The 23,508-nt window shown below is 45.2% G+C and overlaps 2 protein-coding genes across 3 annotated transcripts; one reads left to right on the top strand and one right to left on the bottom strand.

The window, feature by feature from the left end:
* Positions 1 to 12,581, top strand: cldn19 (claudin 19). 2 transcript variants are annotated; one of them, XM_030091849.1, is made up of 5 exons: positions 1 to 752; positions 6,924 to 7,088; positions 7,343 to 7,427; positions 7,725 to 7,871; positions 11,882 to 12,545. In XM_030091849.1, exons 1-5 carry the CDS (start codon positions 530 to 532, stop codon positions 11,916 to 11,918), a joined length of 657 nt encoding a protein of 218 aa, XP_029947709.1. In that variant the 5' UTR covers positions 1 to 529; the 3' UTR covers positions 11,919 to 12,545. The 2 variants fall into 2 exon arrangements, with proteins under 2 accessions (XP_029947709.1, XP_029947708.1); XM_030091848.1 differs by having other exon boundaries at positions 2 to 752; positions 12,436 to 12,581.
* A 6,523-nt stretch (positions 12,582 to 19,104) lies between these two features.
* LOC115388522 (claudin-16-like) lies at positions 19,105 to 22,387 on the bottom strand. Its single transcript, XM_030091682.1, has 5 exons — positions 22,295 to 22,387; positions 21,536 to 21,671; positions 20,593 to 20,760; positions 20,459 to 20,523; positions 19,105 to 19,317 (listed from the first exon to the last, which is right to left on the bottom strand). Exons 1-5 carry the CDS (start codon positions 22,385 to 22,387, stop codon positions 19,105 to 19,107), a joined length of 675 nt encoding a protein of 224 aa, XP_029947542.1.
* Between the last annotated feature and the right edge of the window lie 1,121 nt (positions 22,388 to 23,508).

Below are 23,508 nucleotides of genomic sequence, written 5' to 3'. Positions count from 1 at the left end.
TTTACTTTTTTTCTGCCAGCCCTCATCGAGCCACTCAAGCTTGGAGCAGATGGACAGATTGTAGTGGGGGGGAAAGCGAGCAGAGCAGCAAGGAGAAAGAGAGAGATTTTTCAAGAAGCCATGCAGAGACTGAGGCAGCCCAGAGACAATGCTTGATCAAGTGAACTGCTGAGGAACAAAAACTCCATCTTCCACGTCAAGCCGTCTCCAGAGGGACCAGGAATCAGGCGGGACAGCCCAGAGGAGGAAGACATTACGCTGACGAGCCGTTGTTTCCAGAAGCGAAGAAAGGACGAGGAGAAGCAGAAGAACTCCACAAATGCGAGTTAAAGCAGAGAGGGACCAGAGGGACATGCTGAGAGGGACCGGAAAGTGAAGACAGAAGTGTAAGAAGTAACAGGTGTGCCCAGAGAGACTGCACAGAGGCCCGACGCACCTCAGCTCCCCAAGTTAAAAGCATTCAGGTGTAAAGCCAGAAAAAAGGAAACAGCCAGAGAAAATCCAAACGACAGAGCCGTGAGCAGGAAGGATGGCCAACTCGGGTCTCCAGTTGTTGGGTTACTTTCTGGCGCTGGGCGGCTGGATTGGCATCATCTCCACCACCGCCTTGCCGCAGTGGAAGCAGTCGTCGTACGCCGGCGACGCCATCATCACAGCCGTGGGTCTGTACGAGGGCCTGTGGATGAGCTGCGCCTCGCAGAGCACGGGGCAGGTGCAGTGCAAGATCTTTGACTCCATGCTCTCGCTGGACAGTGAGTACCGCTCTTCCCTTCGGCTCCACGAGTCGCCACAATGCTCTAACTTGTGCGATCAGAACTAACAATGACATTCTGTTCTGTACGAGCTCGGCTGTAAGAGAGTCCATTTGCCGGCTGTGCCGAATTCCAAATTTCAGTAGCGCTGACTCTTTACAAGCCAACCCTGAGGTGGTGTTTCCATTATACCATCACATTGACGCCTTTCTGACTAAACTTCATTTTATTTTTCCCTTTTAACAAGACGTTTCTGTTGGAGATACAGATCTGTTGCATCATCAGAAGTTTTCCTAAATAATATCTAAAGTGTCACACCACAAGTCATAACAGTTGTTGTTGGTGGGACCAATTCATTTCCCATAATTAATCCGTGGAGGTGAAAAAACAGAAGGAATACACTTCCCCACGTAGCCTGACGGGACGATAACACTCGATCGGCACCACAGCTTTGGCATCTTTAATGATTTTGTTTGTGTGTAGAGAGTGGGACGGAGGGCGGGGGGGACGTAAGGAATGCAGAATTCTGACATAAATTAGCATCTCCAGTCCTGAAGCAGGCTAATGTGACTCATAATTAATGGCAGACAGATGACATGAATCCATCCATTTACTGGCTGCTGAAGCCACGGCGGTGCAGCCTGTGATGAGAGGCAGCGCGGTGGAGCTGGCGACGGAGGTGGAGCGGCGACGGAGGTGGTGCTGGCAGCGGCAGCGGAGGCCTTGTTTTTCTTTGAGGTGACTTCTCCGGCACACTGGCCACGCTTTTCATTGGAGGCGCTTTGCAAACATTTTGGTGTGTCGGGTGAGTCACTGCGTCAACACAGAGCTCCAGTGGGAATCCGTGCAGCGGGGCGCCCCGAGCCGATCTGCCATCTCCATTGGGTTGGTTTCAGCCGTAAGAACGACGTATTGTCCTTCTGCATGAATAGAGGCTGTTCGGAGAAGAAAAGGACAGTGTTGGGCCAGATACCAGAGATATTCCCAGAATGCTCTCTGTCTTCCCCACACGCGTACATTGTTTCATTTGTCCAGCAACACGCCCCAGTGTGTACCGATTCACACCGAAGACAGGCCCCGGAGGAAGCCTTCCAGAAGACTTCACCACACGCCGCTCCGGCCGATCACACTCCATCCGTCACAGGTTCATTCCCACGTCTCCCAGACAGATTACCACATGAAAACACGTGCGTGAAGGAAGACGCCGCGAGTCTGATACTTGATTAGGCACCCGTCCGGTACCGGTCTGATCTGAAGGAGCTCCTCTCCCCTGGATCCGCTCGCAGCGGGCGCAGCATGTGACGGTGGGTTTAATTGTTCACCAGACTGTGCTGCGCTCTGCTGATGCAGCCAGGCAACTGTGGTGGAAAATGCTGGGGGTTGACCGAGCGGTTGGCTAATAAAGACGATGACGGTCATGATGTTGGACGGCGGAAACAAAGGTGTTTGTCAGAGGAGGAGGGTTTGGACGGTGGTGCTGAAGGGACAGCTCTTCTATCCAGGAACATCTGAGTGTGAAGTCGAAAACATGTTATCACACACGCCAGTCTGTCAGGTCACACAGAGTAGCCATCGTCTTACCGTCAATATAGGCAACTTGTGGTATTTTTTTCCAGGTAGTTTAGATCCAAAGCAGAGGAGTCAGATCTGCTCAAGGTTACAAGAGATGCTTTACCAACAAACCAACCAACAAGTTATTGACCGACCAACCAACCGGCCGACTGACCGACCGACCAGCAGCAGTAAAAACATCTAGCTCCTGACAGAGGCAGATTACCTGTCGCCCTTCTATATGAACCACACAGTTTGCCAGAAACATAGCAAGGCTGACTTTCAGGTGTTTGTGTTTTTTTTGGCTACTTGCATGTTAGTCACTCTTAACAAAAGTTCCTACAAAGAACTTAGATCAAACCAGAATAAACATTATTTGACAATCTGGGCCCAGAATTCAATGTGTTGACCATTTAAAGCTCAAAGACAAAAGCACCCAGTTCAAAATATTATACTATGCCCTTAGAAATGACAGAAAGCTAAATGTGACAATCTTAATTTGTCATATGTTGTCTTTAAAGAATTTTGATAAAACTTGCTTTTTAGATCCATTTGTCAAAACATTCACGGCTCATTAACACAAAGGAATCTCTTCTGTGAATAGCATTCCCTTTAATTATTGACATTTCACTGAGAATTTACAGTTCAGTGTGACTCAGTATTAAAAAGGTCGTTTACCTTCCATGTTTTTGCCCGTTTATACATACAAATGTTATCTACTTTTTTTAATTTTGAACTTTTGAAATATATTTTGACGTATCTACTTTGAAGCAGTACTAAGAACCAGCGTTTATGAACAGTTTTTATCTAATACTTTAAATAAACATCATATATGTTTATATGTGGGTGTGGGTATTGTGACGTGATGTTTTGTGCTCCATGCAGAAACAGAGCCATGTGTCAGAGGTCAATTCTCTCACTCACTCGTTATCTTGTGTTGCTGTGATTCTGCCAGAACTTGTCCGCAGCGCTAACATTATCCTTTAGTCTCACTGGATTTGTTCAGAAGCTATACTAATCAGAACTGGAAATTCAAACTACAATACAGTTCTGTAGAAGTTTCACATGCGGAACATATTAAACTGTGTTTTCAGAATTTGATGTGGTCCATTTAAAAGTGGACCACAGTAAGAAGTCAGACCTTAGTTTGGACAACTCTGATGTGATCCGTCTGCAGCTCAATCAGATTGAATATTAGATATAACAGAAGCTGGAGTTCTTTCTAATGATTAACAATTAAAAAAAAAAAAAAAAACAGTGAAAAAGCTGCAGTGAAGACTGGCTGGGTGCTACAGTAACTCTCTGTTATTTCCTAATTCACACACACAACCTTCATTTAACTTTCTGGATTCTTTAACACAAAGTACAGCGTGATAAAGAGTTCATTTACAGGAAAACATACTATCTGAACTATGAAGTGATGGAAGCTGACGGTCGGTGTTTTTATCTGCTTTGGTGTTTTTCTGGTTTGCTGCCACGGTGTGTGAACAGCCCGGTAATTGAAAGAGTCTCAGTAAAAACACTTCCAGCCTGCATAATTAGTTGATACAGGCTTCCACGTGGCCATTTACCAGGAGGTACCATCAAACTGGAATTTGATTTTATCCATTTGAAATTAAATGTTTAAAAGGATTAAAGTGTAGCAGATAAATTCAACAGGGAACACAGCAGACCACTGACAGTGTGGAGCGAGTCAGAGAAAGCATTAAAAGGATCAAACTGAGAAGTTGCTTACTTTCCTGTAATTCTGTCTTGTTTTTTAACCTCTCATAGAACTTGATCATGAGCAGCATCAACAGTCTGAGACTCTTGATTTAAAATAGGAAGGACCCCTGTTTGAGTGTGGGTTGTTTCAGGGGGGATGTGCATGTTCTCCCTGTGCATGCACAGGTTTACCTCAGGTGTTGTGATTTCCCACCACAATCCCAAACTGCTAACTGTAGTTTGTCTGCTGGATTCACTTTGATCGACTTTTTCTCAGTGTTTGTCCTACAGCTGTTCAGGGTGGACTCTGCCTTCAAACACAGTCAGATGGGATCCGACTCTCCAGATCTTAAGTTGGATTAAGCAGTGGAGATGGATGGATGGATGACGGATGGATGGATGGATGGATGTAGGCATGTAGGCATGCCATCATTCTGCAGTTACTGTCCAGTCGTGTCCTTTACTGGCTGAAGCCCCTCCTCCACTCCAAAGCCTTCACCGGCAGTCAGTCCCACCGGCGCCTCCTGCTGTGGGCGCCGGTCTATATTTTTGCCTGTGGGAGCCCAAACAACGTGAACAGCCCACCATCATATAAAAGTCCAGTGGTAGAGTTGCTACCTGCTATGTTGAGTTTGGGGTCCAATTCCTGGCCAAAGCACCCTACCTTTCAAGAATCTGTTCAGATGTTCAAAAGAACACACTTTTCTTCATTCTGTTGTTTTTTGATCAGCTTCATAGGTCTAACAGTATTAATGACCTGGCCTTGACAAAGGCATGACCATGTGACCATGTTTCTGCTAAACTGAAAACACGCCTTTCATTCACTTCCTGTTTCACTGACTTCTTCTCTTGAAGTATTGCCACCTAATGGATAAAATGAAGTATTGCAGGATGCTGGATCATCAAGGGGAAACTGTAATAAAACCATTAAGGTATTACTAACATAGTGGTTAGTGAAGCGAGCTGATGACTGGACGGTTGCTGGTTTGACTCTCTGTGATGATTTCAAGGTGGAACTTGAAAACCCTTAACCCTCCACATGCCTTCTGGAGCTCATTAAAAGTACAAGATAATTCCCAACATGCACTTGTCAAATCGAGATGGTTTTATTCTCGTTTTGTTCTCCCCGGTTCTTCAAAACCGAATCCCACAGCCATCAACCGTGGAACTCAATGCCACAACTAGATGCCCCACATGCCTGTTGTTGGATCCGTTCAGAGCTCAGAGATCAGTTTGGGATTTGTTGAGTTAAGGAACAACATGGACTGTCTTTTCAAGAATGGGATTTTGCACCGTTCACTGATAAGATTGTCTGGTTTCCACTGGAAATGTACAAATTAAAACTGTTGTCATTTCTTTCGAAAAGAGCTAATGAGTTGCTGTAATGCACCGAGCGTCTTCTTCCCACCAGTCAGAGCAGTCGGGATACTGGTGGGATCGAGTTGGCTGAAGGGAAATCAGTTCGGTGAAACACAGCAGAGAACATGGCGTCAGAGAGCTGAAGCAGAACCAGTAAAAGCCCCATGGAGTGAACATACTGAGTATTGCACTGAGGCAAACAGAGCCACGAGCGACCTCACAATGAGACCTCACAGACTTCACACACACACACACAGCCACCAGCACACACACTCATTGAAAGCTGGTGGCTGGCACCGTCAAACTTGGCAGTGGAGGGAGAGGGCCAGGCCTTCCCCTGAACCTCCCTCCAGCCTGGCCCTCACCCTGAAGGCCCCCGAACGGCCTCACCCAGCCAAACAGGTCAGAGTGGGGTCACTGAGCCTAAACCCCCGCCCGCTCTCCGAACAAGAAGAAAGGAGAGACGCTTGGAAAGGATGAAAAACCGCCGTAAAAACGAATAATCGAACCTTTCTCTGCAGAGGGCCATTCAGATATTCCTTCAAAAGGAGCCGTGGAGCCATAAAGCAAACTTCAAACATCGCTCCATCCTCCGCCCCCCGTCAGGAGTCCCTTCAGATCAGCGTCTGAAACGCTGCTGCACCATGAATGATGGTGTGTGTGCTTCTGTCACACTGACAGATGAAGACTCTGCCTTGCTGCTTTTTTCACACAATAGCTTCTATGATGCCATTTTCTGTTCCTTCATCTCATTCAGTTCAATTTATTTCAGTTCTTTTCTTCAATTTGAGTAATGTTCTGTCTAATAATTGTGTGACCCAACAAGTCTGACCCGAGCTGGATTGAAGTGGGTTCAGTTTGTGGTCAGTGCAGCCGGATCTCGCCATTACATTTTGTTACAGACATTAAAAACAATGGTTCTCCTTCGCCTCTGTGATGGGCTGATGCCACGTCCAGAATGCACCCCGGAGCCTTTTTTCAAAGCCTCGTCAGCTCTATGGGTGCAGTCAGGGCATGACGGCTCCACCTGCTCCACCCGTCAGCTCCTTGACGGCAGCCTGAAGCTCTCCGTCCGGCCTGCAGCGAGCGTCTGATGGCGGCGGCGGCGGCGACGGCCCCACAGGAACAATCTGGCTTTGTGACCGAGCCACACAGATCCCACTGTGTGGAACATGTAAAGCAGGACCTCCTACAGCTGCTTCGTGCCAGAGAGAGAGAGGTTCATCTGTGTCGTCCCACCTACGGCCGTCGCCTGTTTGCCAACATTGTGCACACATGTATGTGTGCATAAATATGTGTAAATACATTGCTCCCACTGAGTTATGTATGCACTGAAATCAGTGTGGGAAGCAAATTAGAGACAAAAAACCACAGTGGAATGAGATTAGAGAAGATCAGGAGGATCATTTGAGGTCCCAGGGTTCAGGCCAGAGAGGAAGAAAGTCCGTTTTTTTTATTTTAAATTGTGGCTTATTTTGACAAACTAAAAGCTTCTTGTGTGCTCTGATCCCCTCGTCACTTTCCTCCATCTCTCTCCCCGTGTTTCCCTCCTTCTAGTCCACATCCAGACCTGCCGAGCCCTCATGGTGGTGTCTGTGCTGCTGGGCTTCATCGGCATCATCGTCAGCGTGGTGGGCATGAAGTGCACCAAGGTGGGCGATAACAACCCGTCCACCAAGACCCGCATCGCCGTGACGGGAGGGGCGCTCTTCCTGCTGGCAGGTCAGGCTGCTGCTCAGTCGGTCCGGTTTAGTGTCTTCGGCTGGAGTGTCCTGGCGTTCCTCTTGCTGGAATGTCTCGTTGAGACTTCTTTGACGTAAACAGGAAGTGGTCATTTGAGAGACATTAGCTCCGGACATCACGCATAATCCCGAAGGAAGAAACTGAGTAAACACTGACCTCAGCTGATTTTAGTTTCTGTGCTGTTGGAGCTACAAGTGTTTGTAGGCTGAAGCAGATGTTTCCTCCTCCTGCAGGTCTGTGCACGCTGGTGTCCGTGTCCTGGTACGCCACTCAGGTGTCCTATCAGTTCTTCAACCCAAACACGCCGCCCAATGCCAGGTATGAGCAACACCCAGGGCCTCCGGCAGGCCCTGCTGGGCCTGCACAATGCTGCTGTGGAAACGAGAAACTTCTCTGAAAAGAAAACAAAGTGTTTTCACTAGAAAGGTGGTGTGAACAGTTCTCTTAGTTAACAATTTCTGATTTCCATGAATGTAGTGGCTCATGGGTGAGTACTGAGCAACTGTCCATCAGGTTTTCTGTTGCTACTTGATGATTTGGAGCCTGTCACTGTCATAAAATGTCGAAAACGCTTTCAGGCCCTCTCAAGTGGCTCCTGCTTTTCCCCGCCCTCAGGTACGAGTTCGGCTCGGCCCTGTTCGTGGGCTGGGCGGCGGCCAGCCTGACGGTCCTGGGCGGCTCCTTGCTGTGCTGCTCCTGCTCCAAAGACGACATGCGAGGGCAGCAGTACTACCGCCAATCACAGCCTTCCACAGCCAGGGAGTACGTCTAAACCCCGAACCCTTCCAGCAGCCTCCCAAACAGAGAGCAGAGGACACGCTTCGCACTCTACAGTGCTTTTTACCCCACTTCTTAAATTATACCTGCTTAAACAAAACAAAAAGACTATCATGCATGCACACACATGAACCACTCACTTGAATTCATATGCAGAAACACCGGAGACGATATTCCTCACAAGCACATTTTTACACTGTTGTAAATATTCTTGCAGGTTTTCGAGCTTCAAACCTGCGTGAGCGGGAAGGCTCCATGCTCCATGATAATCATCCCTCTAGCTTCTGCAGTTAATTTAAACGTGCCTTGAAGTCATCACTGAGCGTACTTGACACAGAACACAGAAGAGCGTCTTTTACAGAGATTTTCAACACTGCACGGAGCTGAAACAGCAGCGGGTTGCGAGCATGTCCTGTGCTTCCTGGTTGGAGCTGCTTTGGTGATTTGTACCTGTATTGCTATGTGCATTCACACTCTGCTAGTGCAGTTGGACTGGAAAGGAAAAACCAAACCACTGTGTAAAATTCTCTTTCCAATCGCAGCTTCGATCTACTTCCTCATAAAATATAGCTCTCCTGCATTTTTATACTGTTTCAAAGCTTCACCTCCACTGTCTCTGAACGCAAATCATGTCCTTGCTTCTGTGTTGACCTGAAAGTCATCAGATCTAAATCACACTCCAGAAAATACAGACTTTATCTAGAAAGGCTTTAAGCAGCCTAAACACACCAGCTTCTTCTTCTTCTTTGCTTACATCTCACAGAACGCACACAGAGACACAATCTGAGCTGCAGGAGTGAAGGTGAACTGTTGGCTCAAACTGTCGAGTAGCTCGTAATGAGTGTGACTGCTGCTGATGATCACTGCTGCCATTATCACTAAAAGGAGTGGAGCCGCTCATCACTGTGTACCATCACGCTCCATTTACTAACGCCATCGCCGCAGACTCACACACTCCCTCCTCTCTCTATATGTAGTGTAACCAAACCAATGATCGAGATCTAATCCGTTTCACACTCCTGAACTTGAAGTAATCCTACTGGGAATCACAACGTGCACGACACAAGCATCTGACAACAGGATAAAGTAGCATACCACTGAAGATATGAGAAATCTTCTGAAGAACAGACACTGATCGTGACCAACAATCAGCCACGACATTCAAACCAAACAAAAGACAGTTCATTGGCTACACTGGCACAACAGCTGAACACTGAGGAGGACAAGAAACCACGAACCACTCAAACTTTTCAGTCAAACAATTCACAGGTGAGAGCGTCAGCCAGAACATCCTCTTTACTGCCGATGTGTTTAATGATGATGGAAACTTCAATTGACCAACCGGTGGTTTTCATTGTGCATGCGCTCTATGAAAACTAGTAGATTGTGGTCCTTAAGAAATAAGAGACTGAACACTTGGACACCTCAGTCCAAGTAAAATCCAGTTTGGGGCTCAGTAGGAGATCACTCATGGATGCTACAACTGATGAAAAGCTTTTAAAAAACCCTCTGTACTGCCCCATCATACCATGATCAACCATGTGGACTACTTGGTTCTTCAAGCAAACCCATTTCGCTGGGTTCACTCTGTATGGGTGAATCGGTGTAGCGTCACCGACGTGTGGAGCTTGAGAACCTGAGGGCACATCAGCCAACAGTGACCTATATGAGTCAATCATCCGTTTCACTTCAGCACGCTGAGTCGCTGAAAGGTGCAACAATAATGAAGTTCTCCAAGTTCTCCAAAGCCACGGAATTTAAAACTTTACCTGAGTCAGAGCGCTGGGCAGGCTGTCGTCAGCCTCGAGAGCAGATGAGTCCACAGCACAGACTGCCAAGCTAACGGCGGCGCTGCCCACTGAGCTGTCACCCCTCCTACACACAGGTGATTCAGCACCACCAGCAGTGGACAGCTCCGAATCACCTGGACTCCACCGACGGCAACGCAGGGCCAACTAAAGCAGAATCTCATGCAATGGAACATGGATCTCTTTAAAATCGAACTCAAGCACAGCGACACTTATCCCAATCTCTGTTTCAACAGCATAAAGAATCCAATTACACGTAATTGATTAACGAAAAAGTCTGAAATCTGAGCTGCAGCAGGAAGAATTGTCAAAATACCTCCTTCAAGACTGAGAAGCTGCCAAGCCATGAATATTTTAACAGTAGTGAACAAAAACATTCAATACAAAAGGTTCAAAGTTACCAAAGTCAGTGAGTTTTCCAGGACCTGGCCTCAGAGGAGTTTAATCCACTGTTCCGACTGGTTTATTCTGTTTGTCCTTGAGGGCGGGACAAGTAGTACTTATATGTCCACACTTCACACAATAAAAACACAGCAAATCGTTGGATTTTAGTCCTCCTGTGTCAGTTTTATGGTCAACCACATCAACAGTGTTGACAGATTCAGATGGCTTTGACATCGCTCAGGAGTCTTTTCCATCATCATTAACATGCTCAAATTCAGATTTGGTTTTGAAATCCTCCTTTAGTATCAGCTGCTTTAATTGAGCAGTGAAGACACACAGCTTTAGTGTGCCGGGGGTTTTAATGTTGTGGCTGATCCTACCAAGCCAACAGGTGTTTTGTGAGCCACTGACCAAACCATGCAGCTAAAACACAATACATGAGTGCAGCTATCCTCCAGCAGGGCTTGTAAAATTCAACTGCAGAGCTAAATTGGCTCTTGAATTGCCCCTCGATGCTCTCACATCATTTGAGCTTCTGAAAGAGTCGGTCCATCACTGTTCCACATAATAAAGCCATTAACTTTTCTCAGAAGAGGTCCCAGTAGCCCCGTTTCCGGCTCATAAGGCCCCCCTTCTTGGAAGACACTTGTTTGTGGAGTGCTCCATTCTTTTGCGAATGGGGAGGAAGGCTGTGGGCCCGTAGAGAATTCCTTTAAATCAAAAGGATACCGAGCATTTCTGTTCCGTCGTGGCAGCTGTGCTTTGAATGACTGCTCAACAACAAGTACGGAAAACTACCTGCAAAGCTACGCCCAGAGACTGAAGAAGGATGCTTCACTTCCAAAACCACTGAGGAAACACTGCCTACATTCAGCGAGCTGGTTAAGAACTCAGTCAAGAAATGGATAACTTTGCTATACTCATCCATTAAATATCACCGGATGGCACTTTTACAGAAAACACAGAATTAGATAGATAGCTAGCAAGCTAGCTAGCTTCTAAAATAACAGACAAAAACATCTTGGTACTGGAACAAGCGAACCTTTGTTACCTGCAGATAACGGCAAGATGATCTGTTTTCTGTCAGTTGGGAGACGACTCGACAGCTACGGAGCGAGCTGGCCGAAAAACTAGAACAAAGACAGAATCTGCTGCTCATTCTAACCTTAGATCAGTCCTGGTTTCCAACAGGACACAGTGGAATACTGGCAGACTTGAAGGATCGATTCTTTACAGAGTTCACATTAGAGAGGAGTCCATACCGATACCATCATCAGGCGTGCGAAGCGTCGACACAGAGGCGGTTCGTGGCGATGCGTGACCTTCGCACGCCGTTTGCGTATGAAGTATAGATTACGCTTCACGACGGTACTCTGTATCAGCAGGTCGTTAGAGGTTAGTTCTCCTATTGGGACTTGTCCTTTACTGAAGTGTTGTCAGTGCAGCCCGACAGGTTACTCATGTTTACCGTAGCTTCGTAGTCAATGCACCCTCAACCCGATCGTCGAAGACCAAGGTCCTTCCTCACACAGCTGACTGAGATTTACAGCTAGCTTAGCGTGCTTCTCCAGCCTTTTTGGAGATTTATTTCAAGTATGAAACAGAAAAAAGAAAAAAGAGGAAAAGTAATCTCTTTAACCTGCAGCCAGCTGACGTGCAGCAGCACCTCCTCCAGCCCTCCTCGTTAACATCACCGTCTCCCCGCCGGCTTGCTAACGCTGTGGGACAGGTCTTTATGTGTCTCGTGTTTCCCCTCCTGTCGTCTTATCCTGTCTTCTGTCTTCTTCTCTCCTCTTAATTCAGGGCAGAGTTGTTGAGTGAAACTAGTTTCCCTGACTGATCAGCCCTGCGTTTTTATCGAGGACTGTCCGACTGTCCCGCCACTGTCTCACCCCTCCTCTTCCTTTCTTCCTTTCCTGTTGCCGTAAATTTGGAGACCGTCTCGTAGACGATCCCCGTCTTTTCTCTGAGTTACATCGGTTTGAACGGGGACTGAGGTCTCTTTTTGCCCCGTTGTCCCCGTTTTCCCTCAGCGTCTGAGCCTTTTCTGTAAATATGGACTCTTAAAGGAATCTGGCATCAGACCTTTTCTTTAAGAAATGAAGTTTTCACCATACAGCAGACCCCCACCCCTCAGCCCCCTCCCCATCTGTCCTGTATCTGGCTGAACTTTAACCTCGATGTGAAACACTGTTGTGTTTTTTTTTTGTTGTTGCGCTGATTTATGATTTGACTCATATCCTATGACCTCTGGGTGTGTTTTGTTTTTTCTTTGTGAATGTCTTTGGGTTTAACGTTTGTCTGTTGTGCCTGTACTCTGACTGAAACGTGTCTTTTTTTTCCCTTTTGAATTGCAGACCAAATGTTAAAAGTACCCCACCAGAGAAAAGGGAGCAGTACTTGTAGTTTGGGAGTCTTCTGGCCTTACCGCGGTTTAGATTCTGTCTAAAAGAGACAAAAAAAAAAAAACAGAAAGAAAACACAAACCCCTCTCACTGAGGAATTCAAAACAGACAAGAACGAATTAATGGACAGGAAACTTTCAAGCACACTGCAGCAGCTCAAATTAGAGTCTTTGTTGAAGCTGAAACTTCATGAATTGGATGTTGGAAGGGCTAAAGAGCGTCGCTATCCTAGTCTTGTCTGTATTGTTGACTTTGGGAGAGACAGTCACATCAGGGTATGTTCTCCATAACATGTTAAAGCCCAGGTGTACATACCACCACCTCCACTCTTTTTTTTTTCACTACAAATGTAATGTTTTACTACAGTGCCTTATAACATATGTTTTGTGCACATGTATGTGTTTGACTACATGGGTTCTCGACGGGGGTCCATCCCGTCTGAGGGGAGTGTGTCCACGGTTCCTCTGGTTTGTTTGGATTTCCAAAAATGAATGTGAAGTTACGTTCCAGCACTGCTTGTCCAGCACAACGCCTTACTGTGTTCCTGTTTCCACACAGCCTGGACTGAGGATATACCCACTGCGCTCATTTCTCCTCTGTTAAGTGCCAATATGATTTTTGCGTGAACGACAGAGTCGTCGTATTGTTGACTCCAGAGGATGTACTGTACTGTGTGCTGTCTCCTGTACTAAGGAACGCTCGGTGCTCTGAGCGTTCAAAAGCCTGCATTTATTTACCACGCCGTTCCTTTCTCTAATATTTACCTCCTCTATGTTGTGTATCATCTCATTTACAGTATACCCTGCGTCTGTTTCTTTTAGAACGAAGTAAACAGAGACTTAAAAAGTGGACCAGGCTCCGACTCGCTTCTTCACCGCTCTCTCAACGGTTTGCCTTCGTCTGACTTTTCGCCCTCCCCCCCACCACCTCTACCCCTCCACTCGTTTTCTCCTTTGCAGCTCAAATACTTCTTTTGCACCCTGTTGTTCGATAATTGCAGACGTGGAATTCCACTTCTGCTCCACTGGACTGCAGCACATTCTCCGAGGTGGACTGGCACATGCTCACAGCGAAGCAATCTGCTGGTCCTCTGCAGCTCAAACCACTGCACACAGTGCAAAGCTTTAGCTAAATGTAGGACTTTTAATGCTACATTAATACTACATTTAATGAATCTCAGAATGTCCGAGGTCTAGATCTTCATAAGAAGATTACAAATACAGACCTTATTGATCCCAGAATAAACTATTTCTACCCGCTCAGTCCCATCACACCGCTCTAATAAAGGCTGGATTCAAGACTCTGGAGCTGCATGTGGCCCTTCAGCCTCTCTGTATCAGCTCCCTGAAGCTCTCACAAACCAAGCATTTCTTTTACTGCACAGCAGATTCTCTTTTTAATGGATTAAAGCTGGTATGATAAAGTTCACAGTCAGAACAGCTGAAATGGCAAAGAAAGAACTTATAATAGCTAAAGTCACTTGAAAACTGAAAAGGAAACAGCTAAAATATCTAAAATGATTGAAATATCTAAAACAACTAAAAGGCTTAACGTCGCCAGAAACAGCTAAACAGTGAAATTACGTAGACGGCAATTTTTTTTTCCTGTCATTTTAAATAACGTACAATGTTTTAAGGTATTCTATTCTGTGGAGAAACCATAAATCATGGGTGTAAACATAAGGCCTGTGGGCCAAACGTGGCACACAAGAGGCTTCTATCTGTCGGCCAAACCACCAATTTCCACCAATTAAAATTTTAAAGAAAACAATGGTTTTTTTTTTCTTTAAGAAAATGTCTTACAAGCAGCGAGCGCAGCACTGAGACCCGGGTCCAGATGTCGGTGATGCTGCCGTGAAAGATGTCAAGCAGCCTCACAGCCCCGCTGTCAGGGAAGTTTGGAAGAACAACCAGAATGCAGCAGCTGCAGGAGAGCTTTTTCCAACATTTCACTGTTTCTGTGTGAGAATTTATATGTTGACAATGCAGTAATTTTCATACAATTGTTTGGTGACAGTATAGACATGTTCATCAAGGATACTCTGATATGACCGAGGTGAACTTGGGCTCGATGTGGATCCTGTGTTGACACCCCAGCCGAGAACATGAGGAAAATACAAAATGCTTCACAAGACAAATGGCTCAATGTTCAAAAGCTGAGGCTACAAGCCACTAAAGAGGGCCAAATATGGCAAAACCGCTAAAAAGACCACTGAAAATTACTACAAAAACAGCTGGAAGCTTGATGAACATCGACTCTATGGAACCTGAAAGACAATTTTTGTGGAACTATCAGAGCTACTGGCACAACTTCATGAGTTCCTCCTTTTAAGTTAAACATGTTTCGCAGTTCTCCACATATTTTCCTTGTTTGAAAGGGACTGAAAAGGCTCTGCAAGTCATAAAAGTCACAGGCTAACACGCAACACGGATCTCACAAAGGTGACTACAGCGTCACGTTTGACTGCATGGATCAGCTTCCACATGAGAGAAAATGAGGCTCCGAGATTAAAGCCACTGAAGGGAAGATAGAAACAACATGGACAAGGTACTGTGCTTGGCTGTCATGTGACTCTGTGGTCCCAGGAGCCTCAGTAAAACCACAGCGGGGATCAGTGATGCTCCTGCTACGAAAAACAGGGAGGAGAAATGAGTTAAAGGTGCTCTCTTTTAAATGACATCCATTCAGAAGACACCAGCAGAAACTGTGTTTTGTTTTAATGTGTTATCTGGAGTCCCAGCATGTGTAGCACATTTATACCGTCATGTTAGCGCCACACACAGGAAGCAGAACCCACATGAAAATACGCTTCACCTTTCAGGAAACACACATTTATTGACAGACTGTCACTATATTCTATTGATCTGCACATGAATAATTACCATCATTTGGTTTTAGAGAAACTGCCGAGTTGATATTTCTGTCATTTCCTGCTGCATGTATTCAGGTGGAAGTAAATAAGTAGCTCCAATAAGTGGCAGCAAATTAGTAATTGTAGATTTCTGACTCTATAAGTAAACTATTTCACACTTTTTTCTGTTGCAAGACTGTGAAAACGACCTGTGTGAATCTGTCTGTCAGTCGTATGAACTCAAAGCTAATTCCATCCATGTTCACTCTAGCGCTGCACAAATTCACTAAAAACGCAACTTTCTGGAAGCAACTCCAGCGGACAGACAGAAGAAGTCTCAGATCTTTCAGTTCAACTCATGAAAAATAGGAGTAAAAAAAACCCGATTGTGTTTGTTCTGCGTGTTTGAGGTTGGCTCTACGTCCAGAAAACCTCCAGGACCTCGGAGCACAGCGAAAACAGCCAGGCTCGTAAAACACATCTCTGCCAGCACGTTTTAGAAAGTACAGGCTCACCGTGAACTTGTCCACGGAGCTAAAATCAGGCAGTTTGAGGAAAATAAAACACACAGTGGTGAGAGCAGAGCGGGAACGTGAAATCTCACATGCGCCTGAGATTTACGGATGCAGCGACTCGTCCTATGACTATACAGTCTGTGTAGCGTTCACGCCGTTTCAGACCGGCGTCTAAAAACATTTCCCACAGGCACTTCTGCTGGCTGCACAGGGGGAATATCTGTGGGCTGCAGCACATTCTTAAAACGCACATGCATTTATCAGCCCGGGTCAGGGGATGACTTATCACCAGTGCAGGGAACAGCTGTTTAAAGTAACAAGGTACTTTGACACAAACACAGTATTGATGACTGATATAATGCTGTTATTTTAATGAAACGTGTTTTGGATGTCTGTTTACGTGATAACAGGGCTCACATGTGGAGTGGCTCCATGACGCTTTCCACGGAACAAAACGTGAATAAAACATTTGGCTTCATTTTTATTTTGTTTACACACCAGAGTGATTTTCAAATGGTCTCTTTAACTCTTGCCTGAAAAAATATTTAAAATAAACAGAAAAATAAATGGGAAAAAATAGGTAAAAAAAGAAGTGCAAAACTGCTTAGAAAGAGTCAACATCATTAAAATAGCTAAATTGTCAAAATTATTCCCTCAAAAAATGATGAAAAAGAGGGGGGAACTGCTAAAATAAGGGGGGGAAATAGGTTAAATGTAAGGAAATGTTCACCGTTCACAGCAGAATCCAAATAATCCGAGTAAAGAAGTAAAGACAGGACTGTGTTTCATCCACTGCAGTGTCTGGTCTCACACAGGTTGCCACACGCTGGGGTAAAATGGAAATTTTATCTTGTATTGAACAGCTTGAACACATTATTATGGAAACAAATCTCATTATCAAAGAGGGGGGCAGATCAGACAAGTTAAACAGCAGCAGTGACTCGAACACTTACACTTTGAACCAAACAGAAAGATTATTGAAAATTAAAAAACATGTTCAGTTTAGCTCTTAATGGTCACGGTGTTAAATTCAGAATTAGTTTACTCAGTATTAAGTGATTTACATTAACTTTCCTTCATATTTACACGCCTGACACGCTGTGGCTTGCGAAGCGTTCTGATTGGACAGGGAGCGGATGTGACGTAATAATCTACCGGAAGTAAACAAACGCCGCTGACGGCGATTTTTTTCTGACTTTCTGTCACGATTAACTTTCATGTTGCTACCGCTTAAAAAAAACAAAGTTCTGCATTTTTATGCTTCCATCCATTTGCTGTGTTCATCATGTTAATTTCTTGAGCTCCGTTAAATGAATCGTCTCCGGACGAGCTGAACCGTAGAGCGAATTTACACTCTGTGAGCTGAACACTTACCGCAGGCCGCCATCTTGGGGTATGATGTCATCGAATGAATGAGCGTCGAGTGAACGAGCATGCGCAGAACGACTGCAATAAAGTTAAGGCGAGTTTTTATATTTATTTATTTATTCATTTATTTTTAATTCAACGATTCAGCGTAATACAAAGTAAAAAAAAAATCATCAATAGAGAAGAAAACAAAACAAAAAAACAGAAAAAAGAATACAAACAATTTATACAGCCAAACCACATTCCACACATGCACTCAAAGTCGTTGGACCTTCTTTTTTTTGCAAGCATTAATTTAATTTAAGGTACAGGTCAACCTCCCTGAAAGAAAAAAAAAATAAACGAAAAAAAGAGTTTGTAATGTATGTAAAATTTGGCTAAAATAAGAACTAAATTCATAATATGGACTTTTCCCTTATCATTTCTGTTATTCTAAACAAAGAAACCAAAAATAACCTGCTAAATAACAACACGAGATTTGCAAAGAGCTTGTCATGGATACATTTTGACATACAACCACAGATCAGTAGTGAAATCACAATGGCAGAAAAGATGGGGGACTCTTCAGGATGAATTGAACAGAAAGAACAGTTAATGGCAATATTGTCCTCCAAACAGTTGCAAAAAATGCTTTACGGGATAAATTTATTCAAAACTTTTACAGTAAATCTCCTTCACTTTGTTAATAATCAGATCTTTATAGGGAAGCAACCAAACTCTGGACCAAGGAATATCTGTGTGGTGAGAACGCCGATAAGAAATGACGTCTGGTTTCCTGATAGACCGGTTCTAAAACAATGAACGGACAGATTGATAATTATTCTTATGTGAGGACAAGAAACAAACTCTCCCACAAGGAGACTTAACAGGATTAATAACAGCTCCATCTTTAACAGAAACGCCTCGACACAAACAAAGAGAATCATCTGGAATAGAACCGACAACCTGAGCACAATCCTCTGATACGGGAAAGTTAAATTCATGGAGGACTTGATAGTAACCCATGAAATGACTATCAGGAGTCAACAGCTGACCGCAATAAACCAGTTTTTAAAGAAAATACTCTTATTCTGAACGCCATCACCATTATTCTAGAAACAAGACTCTTACTGTGAAACAGAATATCACCATTATTCCAGAGATAGTAGCCTGCTGTTGTGGTGAGAAGTTGTGCTTGTAAATTAAATTCTAAGCAAATAACAGCTTTTTATGAAAGTCAGCTAATTTTAGAGGGACTTTATTTATTTTTTAATTATAAACCAGCAGGAAAGGCAGACCGCCAATCTGATCAAATACATATTTAGGAATGAAAAACCACAGTGAAGAATCATTTTACAAAAAAATTATTTAACCAGTTCATTTTATAAATGTAATTAAGAGAAATCTAGAAAATCAACACCCCTGTTTTCATAAGATTTAATAACGACAGATTTTCTGATTTAATGTGTATGATTTTTCCATGAAAAGTTGAAAAGACATCGGTTGGTAGAGAAGGTTTACATGTCATTCTGCTTTAGAATGAGAATAAACCAGACGCTTCATCTGGAATTAAACTTTATTCCGAATACAGATTTAATTCGTAATCAGGTGTTTACATGGTCATTTTAAAGCAGAATTAACTTTTATTCTGGATTAACAGTCCCATCTAAACCCACCCGCTGCTGTAAAATGAGACAGTCTGGAGCCGTCTTAGTCTGTAGAGAAAGATGATAAATCAGGGGTTTCAAACATCAGGCCAGTGGACCAAAACTGGCCTGAATGAGACTCCAGTCGAGCAACCAAATAAAAGTTACGAGCCTCAAACACTGATTTTCTTTTAAAACGCATCTCTTCAGAGCAGCGGACGCCTCACACTGCGGCGTCCCCCAGACGGCGTCCTGTCCGTCCTCAGATGTACGTCTGGAAGCTGGACGCAGGTGGTGGAGCAGCAGGGACGTCCGGCTGTCTCTGCGGCTCTGCTCGTGTCCTGACAGCTTCCCGGAAGCGAGACCAACTCCTGAGAGTCAGCGTGGCAGAGGTCAGACAGCAGGCCTCACTCCCCAGCAGCAGCCAGTAGGAGGCGCCAAACTCAAAGGTGATTCCGGGAGTGTGCAGGGCCGCCTGTCAGGAGGAGAGCCTCGGCTCACTCACAGTAGAGACTCAACTGCCTGCTGCTGAGTGACTGGATGGATTATGTGTTGAATCAGTTCGGCGGATCATGATTGCTACACAGATGTAGAAATGTGGCGTCATTAAAGATCATTTTTACAATTTATTCTGATCATTATATGAACTGGCCCACTATATTTTGAAGCTCCAGCTTTATGTGGCCACATGTTTTCTACCTTAGGAGATGTAAATAATGCTGTAAACATCCACCGTATTGGAGTTAATTATGTGTTATGAAGCTACTGGCTTGACCCCTGTCAGGTCAAACTGCTCTGTATGTGAAAGGAAACCTGTACGTGGAAGGTTTCTGGCTCCAGGCGTTCAGTGTCTGTTCACCGTTTACACACCTCTCCCTCTGTCCACTACTCATTTCATTTCCTGAAGGGCGGAGTCAGACGCTCAGGTCGGACTCCGGCTCTCGGGTCGCTCTGCCTGGTGATCAGGAGACAATCCTCCAAACAATCGCCTTCATTTCCTCATTCACCCCGAACCACTCAGGCACAGAGATTTGAGGCTGACAGGGGACACACTGAGCAGCACCCATTGCAGATTTTTATTTTAAGCTGCTTGGGGGAGAAAATGCAGCGACACGTGCTATTTGAAGCTCTGACTGACTGCAGGAGGTTTCAACCCTGTAAAACGACTGAACGGGAATCATTGGGAGATCTTTCAGAACTCGGTGTCAGACGTCTCCCGCCCGTCACCCCGGAGGTGTGGTGGGGCGCTCAGATCGCCAGCGCTCACTTCAGCGGCAGAGAGGGTCGAGGTGTCGGAGGTTTAATTAAGACGGATTCCATCTGCCGCCTCCTCACGCCGGCCGCCAGACGCCGCTGGATAATTGGGAAGGTTTCAAGGGCTGTTACTGATTGAAGCAATAATGTGAGCGAGTGATCGTGCGGTGAGAGAGGTTCAGTCTGGTGACAAACTGGAGCCCTCGCAGAGGCCAACAGGAACACCGATCGCATTGTTTATGAGTGTTTTTCAGAAAGTGACTGAGCTCTCTCTGGGTGGATGAAATGCTAAATCTCTCTCTGACTGTGACCATAAGAGAAAGGTGGTGTGTTGGGTTGTTCCAGAGTGTGTCGGCAGCTACCTCGAGTGTGTATCTGCTGTAAGTTTCCACTCCGTACCACAGCAGGCCCACGGCACCACACACACCTGAGGAACACACACCGGTCAAGCCCAGTCCATCCACACACACCCGAGCTGCGGAGCTGCAGTACCAACCTCCACACAGGCAGAGGGCGCCAGAGACCTGCAGCAGCAGCAGCCTGCGCCCCTCAGGCCTGCTGGACAGCAGCCGGACGCAGTCCAGAGCAGGGACCAGGACCAGGACGGAGGAGACGCACAGAGAGCCCATCCCCAGCAGGGACAGCCTCATGGCCAGCAGGGCCGCTGCAGACAAGAGTCCAGGGTCACGTGTGTGTGTGTGTGTGTGTGTGTGTGTGTGTGTGTTGGGTTATTATCTGAAATAAAATTTGAAGTTTGTTCAGTTTTTTGCAGCATTACAACTAGAGTCTGATTCACATGTCGGCTTCATCTAAGAGACAATGAATCTAAAAGCGAAGTGAGTGTGACGCTTGCTTAGTTAAACCTGTGTGAAAACACTCTGGACATTTCACCAGTATATAGACACACACTAATTCAGCTCATGTCGTTGTGAGATGGACAGAACTCCTCAGCCCTCCAGTCGGAGATGCGAGGGGAGATTGAGGCCGCGCTCGCCTCCAGTCAGAACGGTCTGCTCATGTGAGCAGTTTCCAGAGAGCGGGACGCTCAGCTGAATCCAGCTCCTGAAAGGAAACCTGCTGACTGACGCTAAAGTTAATACTGGATAAGCATTAACGCAGTGGATACTTTAGCCTGATGTTGACAACATGAGAGAATTTATCCATCAGCCAAACGCTTCATGCTGAATTAAGTTGCACCGAAACTGTTTGTGAAACACAATCAAGAACCGTGACGACACGCTGAACACATCCCCTCGTGTCCGGGACTGAACTGATCTGCTGTCAGTGAAAGGCGCACGCTGCAGCGCATCCTCTGAACCGCTCGTGGCCTGAAGGCTGACGTCTGTAACGCTGAGCTGCAGGGCCGCCGGATCAGGTTCTAACAGCGGACTCCAGGCCCGGCTCCTGCGTTCGGACGGGTTCCGTCTCGGTGTGTGTACCGGGCAGCGTCTCCATGTAGGACGGCGACACGTCGCAGGTCCTCAGGCCCACCAGGCCGTCGTACACACACTCCCCCCACAGGCCCCGGCAGCGCCAGCTCAGCCCCACCGACGACAGCGCGTCTTTGGCCCCTTCCTGCAACACCACACACACACACACACACACACACACGCAGCAGCTGGAATAGTCAAAATTGTCTTAAAAAATGTGAATTTAACCTTTTTTTTTTAAAAGTAGTTTGAATACTTGATATCATTTGTCAGTTTTCAGAATATATTGAAATGTACACCTCAATGTAAAGTGTTTATTTTGAGCCCAAAACAGCCTGAACAAATCAAAATGTAGCAGAAAAAGCAGCTACTAGTGGCTGAACATGAAATCGACACCGTTTCCTGTGTTTCTGCCGCTGTGTCGCAGTGTGAACGATCAAATCTTCCCTGAAATGAAGACAGAAACGGTTCATTTTCACCGAATCAGAGAGATTAATCCAGGCTTTAATCCGTACGACCGGAAACATCTCCAATCCTCAACCATCAGGGAAATGTTATCAAACTGCTGCCTTCTCCAGCCTGTCGGGAACCGCAGGGTGATTCTAATCAACTGAAACTCACATCCTGCACCTCGAAGGCAAATATCTTGCAAACCATTCAAAGTGGAGCCAACTCATTTCCCCCCTCGTCCAGCGGAGGAGGCGCCGGTGGCGCTCCTCTGGATTGACAGGAGCGATTTCAGAATGGCGAGCGCAGACGCGTTCCTACCCTCCAACAGTCCTTCCCAGCGGCGGCGGCGAGCAGCAGCAGGCTGGCGGCGGCCATCAGCAGCCCCGGGACGTCCCCCTGCACGCCGCTCATCTGGGCGCTCTGCTGCAATCAGTCCCATTTTGTGTGTTAACGTCTGAATTTCACCAGATTCATCAGTCCTCTTGGAGCCAGGATTTTCATTTTGATGAACCTCAGTTAATCTTTCTGTGACACAGAAGAAGAAACTACCGAGCATCTATTTAAGGACTGGAAACTGAATAAAGCAGACTTTCATCATTCTGACCTTTAAAAACAACATGTTTCATTTGGTAAAGCTGGTAAACATCCAACTCATCATTTGGCCAATAACAGTATTTTAAGTGTTGCAAAACTCCATATACTAAAAAATAGAAGAAAAAAAAGTTTTCCTTTTAGGTACTATGTCACTATTTCCATTTCTGAGATGTGTGGAGAAAAATCCTGCAGTCAGCAGCAGAGAAACCCTCGATTTTTTATCTCTTTTACTTAAATCTGGAATGTATTAGTTTATTCTGTCTCAGAACCGTCAACACCACAGGAGCCATTTTTGTCACTTTCCATCAAATCCAGATTAAAAGACTTTCAGCCTTTAAAACAAGGCTGCGTGTGCAGTTCTGATACGTGTAGAAAAACTGGGTCTGATGCTGCTTTTCTCCAGTTTCAGTGACGATTCAGGATGTGAGCACTTGATGACATCTGGCCTGTTTTTGCAGATTCACTGCTCTTTTTCTGCACTGCTCGGAGGCAGTGTTGGTATTTTCGATGTTTTAAATACTTTGGTTTATTTAAAGAGGTTTTGCGTGTTTTCCTTCCTCATTTATTCTTTTAAAAATTCCAAACATTTTAAAAAAACATTTCAAAGAAATTTCATTATTTCTTTTCCCATTTGTTGTCACTATAGCTGTTTTTTTATTTATTACCTAATTTAAATTGAACTTTTTTAAAATCCCTTTTGAGTCAAGAATTAAGAATTGTACTGAAAATTATTCTGTCAAAATGAAATGTTTGGTGAAAGCTGCAGGTTACAGCTTCTGTTTCTCTCTTTTCATCTGTTAGTTAAGTTGTTTTGCATTTTGTTTATTGCTGAGCAGAACATTTTCTGTGCCACACATTTAGCAAATTGTAATTTCCTTCAAATAAAAATAAACAAAGTTTGAAAACAGGAAGTGTATTAAGGCACTTCATAATAAAAG

Source organism: Salarias fasciatus, chromosome 5 (genome assembly GCF_902148845.1).
Source record: "Salarias fasciatus chromosome 5, fSalaFa1.1, whole genome shotgun sequence".
In the NCBI taxonomy this organism is placed as follows: domain Eukaryota; kingdom Metazoa; phylum Chordata; class Actinopteri; order Blenniiformes; family Blenniidae; genus Salarias; species Salarias fasciatus.
This window is presented reverse-complemented; position numbering and strand designations above follow the sequence as displayed.